This window comes from Eriocheir sinensis, chromosome 26 (genome assembly GCF_024679095.1).
Source record: "Eriocheir sinensis breed Jianghai 21 chromosome 26, ASM2467909v1, whole genome shotgun sequence".
Taxonomy (NCBI): Eukaryota; Metazoa; Arthropoda; class Malacostraca; order Decapoda; family Varunidae; genus Eriocheir; species Eriocheir sinensis.
The window spans coordinates 675943-690855 of record NC_066534.1 but is presented as its reverse complement, the minus strand read 5'-3'; the positions used below and the strand labels follow the sequence as shown (position 1 = coordinate 690855).

At 45.8% G+C, this 14913-nt stretch overlaps 1 protein-coding gene and 1 long non-coding RNA gene across 51 annotated transcripts; both read right to left on the bottom strand.

Moving 5' to 3' along the window:
• Nucleotides 1-43: 43 nt before the first annotated feature.
• Nucleotides 44-4716, bottom strand: LOC127003662 (uncharacterized). 50 transcript variants are annotated; one of them, XR_007757252.1, is made up of 9 exons: nt 2797-4716; nt 2662-2713; nt 2350-2609; nt 2195-2298; nt 1934-2089; nt 1468-1727; nt 1157-1416; nt 689-844; nt 44-636 (listed from the first exon to the last, which is right to left on the bottom strand). It is a non-coding gene; the product is annotated as an uncharacterized LOC127003662 (long non-coding RNA). The 50 variants fall into 50 exon arrangements; XR_007757232.1 differs by lacking the exon at nt 2797-4716 and adding an exon at nt 897-1000 and having other exon boundaries at nt 689-740; nt 793-844; nt 2350-2746; XR_007757240.1 differs by lacking the exon at nt 2797-4716 and adding an exon at nt 949-1000 and having other exon boundaries at nt 689-740; nt 793-844; nt 2350-2746.
• A 626-nt stretch (nt 4717-5342) lies between these two features.
• On the bottom strand, nt 5343-14913 carry LOC127003661 (X-ray repair cross-complementing protein 5-like). The gene is made up of 4 exons (XM_050870574.1): nt 14784-14913; nt 10592-10699; nt 6911-7013; nt 5343-5668 (listed from the first exon to the last, which is right to left on the bottom strand). The coding sequence occupies exons 1-4, from the start codon at nt 14805-14807 to the stop codon at nt 5358-5360; spliced, it is 546 nt and encodes a 181-aa protein (XP_050726531.1). The 5' UTR covers nt 14808-14913; the 3' UTR covers nt 5343-5357.

The window sequence follows — 14913 nt, the reverse complement described above, 5'->3', positions numbered from 1 at the left end:
AATCGTTTTTCTCTCCTCCTACGCACGACTCTGCACCAAAGATTTTTTTACACAGTAAGGATGACATTATTATGTGGTACCGCTGCGTTTTGCTTTCAAATCTGTGAAATAGTTTTCTCCAAAAAATAATAAATCAGGTTTTTTACCTACATTAGAAAAAACTGTAATTTCATGTTAACTATATAACATAAAGTTATTTCCTTTACGTTAAGAGAAAGAAGACACCCTAATGTACTAATCTGTTAATTCAAAATTGCATGTCATTAATAATAAACATATTATAAAAAATCAAAACTAGTTATTTTCTTTTTCAAAAAATTAGGGGTCTAAAAATTGCTCGGTAAAAACTATTAGTTTTAGAGACATTTTAATTACCATATTTTTAGGCATTTTCATTAAGATTATTTTGCAACAAAGAAAATTAAGGTCGGTTGATTACAAGCCAAGAAATTAAATTTTAAATGTTAAAAAAAAAAAAGATTCCGAGGAAAATGCATTTTTGTATCATACTTTGATAAATGCAATATTTAGGAACACAATTCTACAAACAGAGGCTCTTTACTTTATTATGCTATGTTGGGTTTGCTTGCAGTGGTCAGGTCCTTTCCTAGGTCAACTTCACTCCAAAGGGGTGACCTGTACCATTGTGTAACACCACCATCCTACACTCACATAACAAAAGGGTGACCTGTACCATTGTGTAACACCATTATCCTACACTCACATAACAAAGGGGTGACCTGTACCATTGTGTAACACCATCATCCTACACTCACATAACAAAGGGGTGACCTGTACCATTGTGTAACACCATTATCCTACACTCACATAACAAAGGGGTGACCTGTACCATTGTGTAACACCAGCATCCTACACTCACATAACAAAAGGGTGACCTGTACCATTGTGTAACACCATCATCCTACACTCACATAACAAAGGGGTGACCTGTACCACTGTGTAACACCATCATCCTACACTTACATAACAAAGGGGTGACCTGTACCATTGTGTAACACCATCATCCTACACTTACATAACAAAGGGGTGACCTGTACCATTGTGTAACACCATCATCCTACACTTACATAACAAAGGGGTGACCTGTACCACTGTGTAACACCAGCATCCTACACTTACATAACAAAGGGGTGACCTGTACCATTGTGTAACACCATCATCCTACACTCACATAACAAAGGGGTGACCTGTACCATTGTGTAACACCATTATCCTACACTCACATAACAAAGGGGTGACCTGTACCATTGTGTAACACCAGCATCCTACACTCACATAACAAAGGGGTGACCTGTACCATTGTGTAACACCATCATCCTACACTCACATAACAAAGGGGTGACCTGTACCATTGTGTAACACCATCATCCTACACTCACATAACAAAGGGGTGACCTGTACCATTGTGTAACACCATCATCCTACACTCACATAACAAAGGGTGACCTGTACCATTGTGTAACACCATTATCCTACACTCACATAACAAAGGGGTGACCTGTACCATTGTGTAACACCATCATCCTACACTCACATAACAAAGGGGTGACCTGTACCATTGTGTAACACCATTATCCTACACTCACATAACAAAGGGGTGACCTGTACCATTGTGTAACACCATCATCCTACACTCACATAACAAAGGGGTGACCTGTACCACTGTGTAACACCATAATCCTACACTCACATAACAAAGGGGTGACCTGTACCACTGTGTAACACAACAATCCTACACTCACATAACAAAGGGGTGACCTGTACCATTGTAACACCATCATCCTACACTCACATAACAAAGGGGTGACCTGTACCATTGTGTAACACCATCATCCTACACTCACATAACAAAAGGGTGACCTGTACCATTGTGTAACACCATCATCCTACACTTACATAACAAAGGGGTGACCTGTACCATTGTGTAACACCATCATCCTACACTCACATAACAAAGGGGTGACCTGTACCATTGTGTAACACCATCATCCTACACTCACATAACAAAGGGGTGACCTGTACCATTGTGTAACACCACCATCCTACACTCACATAACAAAGGGGTGACCTGTACCATTGTGTAACACCATCATCCTACACTCACATAACAAAAGGGTGACCTGTACCATTGTGTAACACCATCATCCCTACACTCACATAACAAAGGGGTGACCTGTACCATTGTGTAACACCACCATCCTACACTCACATAACAAAGGGGTGACCTGTACCATTGTGTAACACCAGCATCCTACACTCACATAACAAAGGGGTGACCTGTACCACTGTGTAACACCATCATCCTACACTCACATAACAAAGGGTGACCTGTACCATTGTGTAACACCATTATCCTACACTCACATAACAAAGGGGTGACCTGTACCACTGTGTAACACCACCATCCTACACTCACATAACAAAGGGGTGACCTGTACCATTGTGTAACACCATCATCCTACACTCACATAACAAAGGGGTGACCTGTACCATTGTGTAACACCATCATCCTACACTCACATAACAAAGGGGTGACCTGTACCATTGTGTAACACCACCATCCTACACTCACATAACAAAGGGGTGACCTGTACCATTGTGTAACACCATCATCCTACACTCACATAACAAAGGGGTGACCTGTACCATTGTGTAACACCATTATCCTACACTCACATAACAAAGGGGTGACCTGTACCATTGTGTAACACCATCATCCTACACTCACATAACATGTAACACCATCATCCTACACTCACATAACAAAGGGGTGACCTGTACCATTGTGTAACACCATCATCCTACACTCACTGCATTTAGCACTCACATAACAATCAAAGTACTTGGCCTTGATGTAATTCACCACTTCACCGCCACACGAGTCACACTTGATCATGCTAAGCAACTGTTTCGGTCTATGAACAGACATTATCACGAGTCTGTTATCCTCCTCGTCTTTATCCTTCGCCTCCCTGAGCTCTGCAGGTACTGGGCTATGTCTGAGTTCTGCGGCAGTCACATCTCTCTCGACAACAGGCCGGGGAGTGAGGGTGGGAGCAGTACCAGCAGCGTGAGGTGCTTGTGGTCGGGCAGGCGGCTGGGATATAGTACGTTCTTTCGTATCTTGCCAGTAACTTTTCCACCTTCCCGTAGCTCTTTTACTCAGTTCAACATGCCTTCTGCTTTTTCTGCCCATTGTTGAGCTTCAACACAGCACTGCAGGCCGTAAACTGTCTCCGATTGAGGAAAAGGGCAAGAGAAAGGCTGTACGTACAGTCACGTACGAGGCTATGGAGGTTCTGAGTCGTGTTGCCGGCACGACGCGGGCTGAGTACCGACAGCCAAAAGTCTCGTACACTTGTTTAGGAAGAAAGAATGTTCCATTTTATGCGTAAAAACGCATAAAAACTAACAAGAAAGACATGAGTAGGGAGAGGGGCGTGGCTTAGCGGGCCCACGTGCTACGAGACCTTTAAATTTTAAAGGGAAAGAACAGGGTTTTAGGCCTGGCAACGTATTTATAATCTCCGCACTGCTACAACTGATTCATGTGATTTTTTTATTTTCTTATTTTTTCATCCAAGATTGAAAACTTTCCCCCTTAACCTAATATACGAATTATCTTATCTTTATATTCATGCTTACATCTCAAAATTATCAGTTAATTTATGTTTCTTTATGTGCACCATTTAATTCTGCATGTTTTCATATATAATACATGATGATTATGTTGAGTTTATGGCTGAAAACTTGTTATATTCAATAGCGACATTTGAAATTTGGCGCGCGCGGCGATCTCAGATATGGCACAGGGCGGTTTTGGCCCGTCGCTGCTACCGGGTTAAAGGCAGCGTACAGCAATCTGGCAAAGTTGTGGTGAGGAAATCAAACCACATCAGTAAGCAAGCAAACCATCCACACACACTTCCCTTCAAGCCACTGAATAGGAGAGCTTGGCCACCTTGATCACCGGCATAATTTTGTCATCGAAAAGGTAAAGTTTGGGGCATACACTGTAGCAGCGCGTGGCCTCGGTGCTCATCTCCGTAACATTGGCCCTTGAGCCTGTGGTGGGAGGGAGCCCATTACCCCGGGACACAGGACCAGCGTGACATCTGGGTTACCACAGTTTACCTTCCCCAGGTTTCCCCAGGTACCCATTTATCCACCAGCCCCAGAGGGAGGATGAACAGCTGGGTGACCTGCACGCCGACTGCCCGGGCCGGGATTCAAACCTGGGCCCGCAGAGTAGAAGCCAGGCATGCTGACCACTAGACCGCGGAGGCGTATATGTCACCGAAAGAGCCATGTGAAATTCAAACTGATGCTAACAGAGTGGAGTTTTCTTTGTGCTCGAAGTTGGAAAGTTTTGTTTAGTGGGCGCAACATCTGTGGTCATATGCCGGAGAGAGACAGAAGGGGAAGGAATTATAGAAGGGAACAGTTGGAAAGTTTTGTTTAGTGGGCGCAACATCTGTGGTCATATGCCGGAGAGAGACAGAAGGGGAAGGAATTATAGGAGAAGGGAACAGTTGGAAAGTTTGGTTTAGTGGGTGCAACATCTGTGGTCATATGCCGGAGAGAGACAGAAGGGGAAGGAATTATAGGAGAAGGGAACAGTTGGAAAGTTTGGTTTAGTGGGCGCAACATCTGTGGTCATATGCCGGAGAGAGACAGACGGGGCAGGAATTATAGGAGAAGGAACAGTTGGACAGTTTGGTTTAGTGGGCGCAACATCTGTGGTCATATGCTGGAGAGAGACAAAAGGGAAGGAATTATAGGAGAAGGGAACATCTCCCAGGAGACGGGACACAACCCCCGATTAATACTTGGTACCCATTCACTGCTGGGTGGACAGGGGCGTAGGGTATTGGAAAAGCCACCCAAATTTTTCCACTCCGCCCAGGAATCGAACCCGGGCTCTCTTGGTTGTGAGCCGAGTGTGCTAACCACTGCACCACGAAGCCCCCTATGTACTTTGGGTACTTCCGGATCCTGAACTCACCTAGAGCACACCCACACCAACAGGCGGGGTAGGCGGTGGCTGAGTGGAAGCGTGCTGGGCCCACATTCACCACGTGATGGATGACGCGGGTTTGAATCCCCACGCTACCACCTGGGATTTTTCAGTCACCGCCGAGTGGCTTAAAACTACCCACATGCTGTCCTGAAGCCCACCCATCAACCCGGACTCCAGAGGAAACCGTCCAAGTGAATCAAGGAGTTCTGGGGGGCAGCATGAGCCAAGAGAAGATGGCGCCACTATAAACACTTGCCTGTGCCATGATGGGCTGGGGCCGAACACCATCCAGGCCCCTAAAGCAAGCCTACTGGTGCTATAGGTCTACACGTAAAAAAAATAAATAAATAAATAAATAAATAAATAAATAAATAAATAAATAAATAAATAAAATAAAATAAGCATCAACTTGAATTTCATGTGGCTCTTTCGGCAACAGCGCGGAGCCTGTCGTCAATTTGGGCAAACCCTTCCATTCTACGGCTCCGCTCTCAACTAACTCATGTTTACGTAGCATCTCCAAGGCCACCGCCACGGCATCCAGCCAGTCGCCGCTGCTGCCGCCACACCTCAGAGCCTGCACCTGCTCGATGGCCTCCCAGTCCACGCCCACCAGCTCCCGCACCACTGAGGAGGAAGGCGAGGGTTAGTACAGGGTTACAGGGGTTCAAAATGGCTCCTGTCTCAAAGCTACTGTTATTTAGGGCCGCTTTCACAGTCGTTTTGTTTGTTTTGATCGTTACCAATGGCAGCGATCGACACTATAGTATTCACACGTCAAACTGGCCGATGGGGTAGTGGCGGCTGTGGGGTTAGCCTAGCCCCACACCTTGCCACACTCTCTCAACACCTCTCGCTTCCTCTGCAGCCGCCACTACCCCATCGGCCAGTTTCACGTGGAAAACTATAGCGTCGATCGCCGCCATTGGTAACGATCAAAACAAACAAAGTGACTGAAAGCGGCCCTAGGAAAACATCTTGTATAGTATTTGGGAGTTGTAGAGAAGCTAAGACACTTGAGTTATATACACAGTTATATACAAAAACTGAGGTATCTCTGCCAGATGTCACCAGCAAGTACATCTTTATGCCCACAGAGCCTGAATGATATTTTCATTTATCATAAATTACCTGTGTTTCCCTGGGACTTGTAACAGTAACACTTCAATGCGATAAGTGATAGTATTGTTAATGAAATTGTAGTTAATCCTTCTTATTGTTTTATTTAGCGGTAAACCAGACAAAATAAATGACTAATTTAAAACATCCTCATTGGACTATTAACCCCTTCAACGCTAGGACGCGTATACTGAGTCTTTGCGTGCCCCGTACCATATCCGAGGACGTGCGTCCTGGCTCGCTTTAGCCAATATACAAGTTATTTTATCTCTATATTCATGCTTACATCTCAAAATTATCAATTAATTTATGTTTCTTTATGTGCACCATTTAATTCTACATGTTTTCATATATAATGCATGATGATTGTGTTGAGTTTATGGCTGAAAACTTGTTATATTCAATGGTGACATTTGAAATTTGGCACGACCGACGATCTCGGATACAGCACGGGGCGCTGTTTTGGCCCGGCCGGAGTGAAGGGGTTAAAACTACCCACATGCTGTCCTGAAGACCACCCATCAACCCGGACTCTAGAGGAAACCGTCCAAGTGAATCAAGAAGGAGTTCCGGGGGGCAGCATGAGCCAAGAGAAGATGGCGCCACTATAAACACTTGCCTGCACCATGACAGGCTGGGGCCAAACACCATCCAGGCCCCTCAAGCAAGCCTACCGGCGCAATAGGCGTACACGTAAAAATAAAAAAATAAAAATAAATAAATAAATCACAAATGATAAGTTGGTCCCACCTTTCACGTGCTGGAAGTCACCGTCCGTTGCCAGAGGGTTGTCCGTCCCTGAGGTGCCAAACAGGACAGTGCCAACAATGTCATGGCAGTTGCGGGCAAAAATCTGTACCAAAGAGTGGTCATTTTAGGCAATTGTTGGCAGCCATAGTTTTGGTGCATGAGTTTTATACATACAAAGAGTCACTATGAAGTCCTAGGGCCGCTTTCACACTCACTTTGTTTGTTTTGATCGTTACCAATGGCGGCGATCGACGCTGCAGAGGAAGCGAGAGGTGTTGAGAGTGTGTGGCAAGGTGTGGGGCTAGGCTAACCCCGCAGCGGCCACTACCCCATCGGCCAGTTTTACGTGGAAATACTATAGCGGCGATAACAGCCATTGGTAACGATCAAAACAAACAAAATGACTGAAAGCGGCCCATATATTTGTGAACAGACAAAAGCTGAAGACATTCTAACAACAGATTATTAGATGTGATGGGGTGAGATTACTTTATTGCATTAGCCCGGTGGTGATAGCAGCGGGGATCATGTTGCTTAACCCTTTCATGGCTAAACGCTGGCAGTGAGTGTTAGGCGTATTTGCTGGTGGTGCTAAATGCTGGCAGTGAGTGTTAGGCGTATTTGCTGGTGGTGCTAAATGCTGGCAGTGAGTGTTAGGCGTATTTGCTGGTGGTGCTAAACGCTGGCAGTGAGTGTTAGGCGTATTTGCTGGTGGTGCTAAACGCTGGCAGTGAGTGTTAGGCGTATTTGCTGGTGGTGCTAAACGCTGGCAGTGAGTGTTAGGCGTATTTGCTGGTGGTGCTAAACGCTGGCAGTGAGTGTTAGGCGTATTTGCTGGTGGTGCTAACGCTGGCAGTGAGTGTTAAGCGTGTTGCTGGTGGTGCTAAACGCTGGCAGTGAGCGTTAGGCGTGTTGCTGGTGGTGCTAACGCTGGCAGTGGCGTTAGGCGTGTTGCTGGTGGTGCTAAACGCTGGCAGTGAGCGTTAAGCGTGTTGCTGGTGGTGCTAACGCTGGCAGTGAGTGTTAGGTGTATTTGCTGGTGGTGCTAAACGCTGGCAGTGAGTGTTAGGCGTATTTGCTGGTGGTGCTAAACGCTGGCAGTGAGCGTTAGGCGTATTTGCTGGTGGTGCTAAACGCTGGCAGTGAGCGTTAGGCGTATTTGCTGGTGGTGCTAAACGCTGGCAGTGAGTGTTAGGCGTATTTGCTGGTGGTGCTAAACGCTGGCAGTGAGTGTTAGGCGTATTTGCTGGTGGTGCTAAACGCTGGCAGTGAGCGTTAGGCGTATTTGCTGGTGGTGCTAAACGCTGGCAGTGAGCGTTAGGCGTATTTGCTGGTGGTGCTAAACGCTCGCTGCAAGCTCCAGCCGCACTCAAATCTCCCGCGTATGAGAGTGTTCCAACACTAATTCTCACAACACAGGATTGCCAATTGAGTGTGTTCTTCACTAAATTTGGTGTAAAATCATATCAGCCCAGCGCAGCAAATCTATGGACAAGTAACTGGTGGATGTTCTTGCCCAATATAGCGGCATTTTTGCATAGCTTCACCTATCACCGACTGACTCTTTGACCAAATAGTTGTAAATATTGCAGTTGGCAATACTCCCTTGCCAGAGTCTGAAGGAGAGATGTCCGCAGTTCCCTCAATATGGCTAATCATCCTGTATGTTAACGCACTCCTAATCGGTATGCATGTACGCATAAGCGAGGCATACATAACTGACTCCTATAGATCTGGACCTCCTCTTTCCAATGGTGTTTTTGTTTTTTAGCTGTGATGAATAGTTTTTGAGATACAGAGGTTAAAAGAGACCCCCCATTGGGCTGCCCGACTGCGCCCGAGGGGATAGTCGTGTCCACACCACGCGCAAGGAAAGGGTTAATGGTCCCTCCAAGCGAGAAAAATGAAAAAAAATCACCCCTCACACAAACCATTTCATAATGTATATCAAAGCATTTGTGATCAGATTATGTATCATCTGTTTTGGGGGGTTTATATCATGGCACAAATTTGGCCCGTCGCTGCTATCGGGTTAAAATGTCCCACATAGGACAGTAGTGTTCCCATTTTTTTTTTTTTTACATTGCTGCCTATTGCGCCGGTAGGCTTCTTCCCGGTGGATCCTGATGGTCGGTCCAAGGCTTCATTCCGGTGGGTCCTGATGGTCGGCCCAGCCCGTTCTGGCGCAGGCGAGTGTTTATAGTGGCGCCATCTTGCATTGGCTCATGCTGCCCTCCCAGAGCTCATTTTTGATCCTTGAATCTAGAGTCCGGGTTGATAGGTGGTCTTCTGGACAGCATGTGGGTAGTTTTAAGCCACTCGGCGGCGGCTGAAAAATCCCAGCTTGGTGGCACCGGGCGGGGATTGAACTCGCGTCCTCCTGAACACGAGGCCGTTACTTTGACGACTCAGCCACCGCCTGGCTCCTATCCTCCCCCCACATCCCACCTCTGTCCTCATGAGCGTGCCTTGTCCTAGCCCTTGCCCTGCGCTTGACTGACCCTTTAGCCACGCAACACGGTGCAATGTTACAAAACTGAACTACAAGTAACTCTCGATTTACGCGAGTTTGGTTTACGCGTTCTTGAAATAACGCGTGGTCCAAAATCCAAATAAATGTTTAATTTACATGTTTTTTTCACTTCTACGCGATATTTTATGGAGTGTCCACCAGATGTCTCACGCAACTGGACTCACACGGCCACACAGCTGAGCTCAGTTCTCCCAGCGCGCCACTTGAACAACAATACAGTACCCACGCTGCTCAACAACAACAACAACAACACCCTCGCTGCTGTGCTACCACGAGGGGAAGGGCAGCCAGAGGAGGAACCACAAGAGGGAGAGGAGTCAGAGTGATACAGTAAGCAATAAAGGTACAAACCTACCTCTTGTTGGATTTACTACATTGTTTTGGATTTGCGCCACCTCTTCAAGGACACAATACTCGCGGAAATCCAGAGTTACCTGTACAAGTTTGACGTAAAACATATGCGGAGGAGCTGATGAAGATGTGCCTCTCTCGACCCCTTGCCAGATTCCAACAGTTTCCCTCCGACACCTTCTCTTCCCTTCCGGAAAAAACCCTTTGAGTTTTTGGAAGCAGAAAATGGCCCAAGAGGTTCGACAGTCAAAGGGGTTGATTTATACATTTATACACGCACACACAAAGGGAGGAGGGGGTTGATAAGTTAGGCCTATATATATCTTATGTGTGTGGAGTTCCTCTTCCTTTGAGTTGAGTAGCCATTACTGACCACCACCTCGGCTCAAGGATGCGGCCTCCTCTCCCTGCCTTTCCTTTACATCCATCCCGCTGTCTCTGTTCTCTTTCTTTCTTCCTTCCTTCCTCCCTTCAGTGTGTGTGTGTGTGTGTGTGTGTGTGTGTGTGTGTATTTACCTAGTTGTAATTTTACAGGGCCTGGGCTTACGCTCGTGTGGTCCCGTCTCCGTATCTATAATTATCCAACTTTTCCTTGAATCTTTGCACACTCTTCGCCGATACTATTTCTTCACTTGATCTGTTCCAAACCTCTATATTTCTTTGTGTCTCTTGAGCATCTTCCCTTCCGTGTGTGTGGGTGTGTGTGTGTGTGGTTGCAAGCTACGAGGGGTTTTACCGTACACAGAACTACCCAGTGGAGAAGCAATGATGGGTTAATTGCACTAATAATGACCAACCTTTCTTTGGAGGAAGCTGGTGAGGGACTCCTTGGCCCTGGCGAGGAAGGTTGGCTCCGGCCCGGCACACACATTGTTGCCCACGTCCATCACGGCCACGATGCCCTCCTGCAGAACAAAAAATATCAGCATTTGGTACGTCAAGTTTTCCCATTATCTTTCACAAGGTAAAAGGGTTGATGATACACATATAACTACAGTATCTTTTGAGTTTCGCGCTTGCTTCGTTATGAAGGTATAGTGCTAAACTCGAGGTATTGAGGTGAGGTCAGAGTTTTATGTAATCCTGAGCTAACAATTCAACAGCCTACCAGCATTACAGGTTATTAGTAGCATAACAGGTCATAACCAATCTCCCGGGTCACCATCTGCAACTGGTAAATTTCCAGAACGTCACCCGTGGGACACTGTTGGACAAAACTATTTTTTTCTGGTAGTTTTCAGTGTGTTAGGAAATAATGTACAAACTGTTTCTGTCACAAATCATTAAAACACTAAATGATTGACTCAGGTTCAGGTCGAGGTAGATTGTGGAAGTCTTGCCTTTGAATCGGCACTTCCTGATGTGGTCTTGTGGTCTGGGTCTGGGTCTTAGGGTCGTATTTAAAAAGATTTCGTCGCCCAAGTTCACAAAATTGACAAGGCTTTCGTATGACTTTAGGGCATTTCCAGTAGTAGTTTTATGACCCTGGTGGTAGTTTGATCCTTCTTCAGTAGCATGAGCCTAAAAAAACACTCATTAGAACCCGAGTGATCCCTTCTCTTACCTTTAGAAATAGTTGAAGTGAGAAACGAAAGTGTCTTAAAATGATTGCGAAAAAACGATTTTTAGGGTCGTATTTAAAAAGATTTCGTCACCCAAGTTCACAAATTTGACAAGGCTTTCGTATGACTTTAGGGCATTTCCAGTAGTAGTTTTATGACCCTGGTGGTAGTTTGATCCTTCTTCAGTAGCATGAGCCTAAAAAAACACTCATTAGAACCCGACTGATCCCTTCTCTGACCTTTAGAAATAGTTGAAGTGAGAAACGAAAGTGTCTTAAAATACCGGCCTTATATTTGATTTAGCTTCACTTTATTGATTTAATCTTTTTCTCTCGTATTTCCCAGAGTTTATAGATCATCCTTTTACTTTGTTCAATCACTTGCTCATCAAAAAGGAGTATATTTTCCTCGTCTTCATCATAGGGTCGTTGCAACATTAAATTTTCCCCCGTTCTTCCCTATAAGCATCACACTGCATCAGAAAGTGGTTCAAATCTTCTTTAACAGCTCCACACATTACACAGCTTGTTGGCTCGTTCTTAAATCTTTTTCTATCCCTACTTTTCAATGCCTTGGTGCACCCGCCACTGATGCCGCAAGATAGCTCGCAGAGAGGTTCAACTAGCTTACGGTTTCTATAGTTCACTCAGCGCTCACAAAGATCACAAGTGGACAAACTAGAACAAAAACAGCCAAATTACTGTTTTTTCTGCTGTGTTTTCCCCAAGCAGACATGCGTACTGGACAGCAGAGCGACTTATTTCCGCAAGGAGGTATTTCTCGCAAAATTGGCAGTGGCTGAATGGATAGTGTGACGGCGCCGCGTTCAGGAGGACGCGAGTTCAATTCCCACCCGGTGCCACCAAGCTGGGATTTTTCAGTCGCCGCCGAGTGGCTTAAAACTACCCACATGCTGTCCAGAAGACCACCTATCAACCCGGACTCTAGATTCTAGGATTAAAGATGAGCTCCGGGAGGGCCACCAGGATCCACCAGGAAGGTGGTCACAGGAAAAGAGGTAAAAATGTAGCAGGAGTAGGCATATTGTTATCACGACACAAATTATGTTTTCATGGGCAAAATATGACTACTTTTTAGTGTAGATAGTTTTTTTCTGCGCAAACCAGTAAAAAACCTACTTTTAAGGGGGGTACATATATATCAGGAGCACCACGGTTCCCCGTAGCACACTCTGCCCTGCTCTGCCGTTCACACCCGTTTTCTATGCAAGCGAACGAGCGAGGTTTCTCTCTCTCTCTCAATAGTCACAAATTATTTTTAAACTACATTAGCAAAACGTGGCGGACAAATACCGCCACCTGTTTTAGGGTGGTTAGCGATGGTAGTGAAAAGGCATGTACATACATTTGTTTGGGTGGCGGCGGCGGTGGAAGCGGCCATTGGGAAGTGAGCAGTATTGCCAACAATCCAAGGCTTGGTTAGCGTTTTATAAGCGATTAGCCCACGCATGGAGAGCCACCACGCGTGGTTATTACTTTTATTTTAGAACACGCACCTTTACCTAATACTATAACGGCCCTCAGCACGGCAGCAGTTGGGCTGGGTGTTCTAAAAAAAAACAAATAACCATGCGTGGTGGACCTGCTCTCACAAGCATGGACTAATCGCTAACCTATGGTACCACTGCTAACCAAGCGTATCATCGCTAACTGGATCGTTGGCAACACTGCTCACCTCCCATTGGCCGCCGCCGCCACCAAAACAAATGTATGTATATGCCTTTTCACTGGAGCCCCCCCACCCTTTGAACATATGTTCCAGACCATTTCCGATGCTCAATGGATTAATTTGCATACACTGAGGTATAAACAATATAGAATATGTGTCCCTTGTGCTTCACAGACCACGCCTACTCCTCCTACATATTAACCATTGAAACTAACCTAACCTAACTTAACATAACCTACCTAACAAGACCCCTCGACCCCCCTTCTATTTGTGACGGAAAAGCAATACAGCAGTGTGTATCTCATTATCTACTTTATGAAACATCACTATCTCTTCATATATCTTTTCTACAAACCTTCAACAGTCATGGAAATGATTTCAAAATCCAATTCAAGGACTTTTTTTTACTCTTGAAAATAGGGGATAATGTTTACGAAAGCGTCGCCTCCTCTGGCAGCGGCAACGGTGCCGCCGCTGCAAAATAGCTCGCAGAGGGTTTAGGGTCGGGGAGCATATTTAAACTACTCCAACCAAACTTTATGACCTGCTAACAGGGGGGCTGCGACCCCCTCGATCCCCGCTTCTAACCAGGGGGGCGTAGGACCCCCCACATGTATATGTGACTCATTTCTGTGAGGAGGTATTTCTCGCAACACCGGCTGCACCGCCGCCGCGGCCGTCGCCAGAGCAAATCTGTTATTTTTGGTATATGTTCAGAGAGTTGCCCATCTCACTGCGGCACTTCCCACCCTAGCCATGGGTATGACGATTGCAAGATTCCTATGACGTAAATTACTAACCGTTTATAGATGCTTCATTATGACCATAATACTGTAGCGGGGGGCTCGTACCCCCCTTTGGTATGGAGAGTGAGTGAAATTGTGTGGTTTCCGTACTACGTTGTTAAAAAAACCCGGAATGTATGAAATTTCCCTACATTTAAGAAATTGTAAGGAATTTCCCTACATCTAGGGTATTTTTCAACCCCCCCATAGCTCAAAAACTATGCATTTGCGACGCATTTCATGTTTACCACCACATTCCCCGGTCTCAATGGCCCCCTAGCCAATTTTGGTTGCGAGGGGTGAGTAAGGTGACAGGGTACTGGTGCGTGCCTAGTACCGCCGGTATAATGAGGATCAAGCCTCTACCTGCAACCCCTGTAACTACACCTCACCCACCGTGAGTAGTGGGGGGGATTCTGGAGCTGCCCTGTGTAGGCCACCCGGCCTCTTGCAGTTTCCCTATGTTCTTATGTTCTTATGTATGGGCAAACACTAGAATAATACCAAATAAATAGCCAGTGTATCAAATTTTGAGATGGGCGACTCTGAACATTTACCTTATTTTTATGCAAATACTGCGAATTTTATCATGGAGCATGAATATAACCTAACCTAACCTTAGCTGACCTTACAAAACCCTCTGCAGGCTATTTAGCGGCCGCGGCGGCACCGTCGCGGCCTCCAGCACCAGAGGAGGCGACGCTTTCGTAAACATTATCCTGTAGTTTCAGGAGTAAACAAAAAAGTCCTTGAATTGAATTTTGAAAGTGTTTCAATGACTGTTGAAGGTTTGTAGAAAGGATATATGAAGAGATACTGATGTTTCATAAGGTAGGTAATGAACATACTGGCACGACGCTACTAAAACGAATCTTAACCAACACTCCTGACGTATATATGGAGGGTATAGTGTCCGCTGATGGCAGGAGGACATGACACAGTGCTATGCTCACCCCCGTCTTGGCTCTGGGCGGCATGACGACGAGGAGAAAGAACCACCGAGGACACTTGTGCACACGGTTTCTTCCCCTCAGCGTTTTAGGAAAAGTCAACACTCGGTTTGTTTTCAGCGTGGCGGGCAGA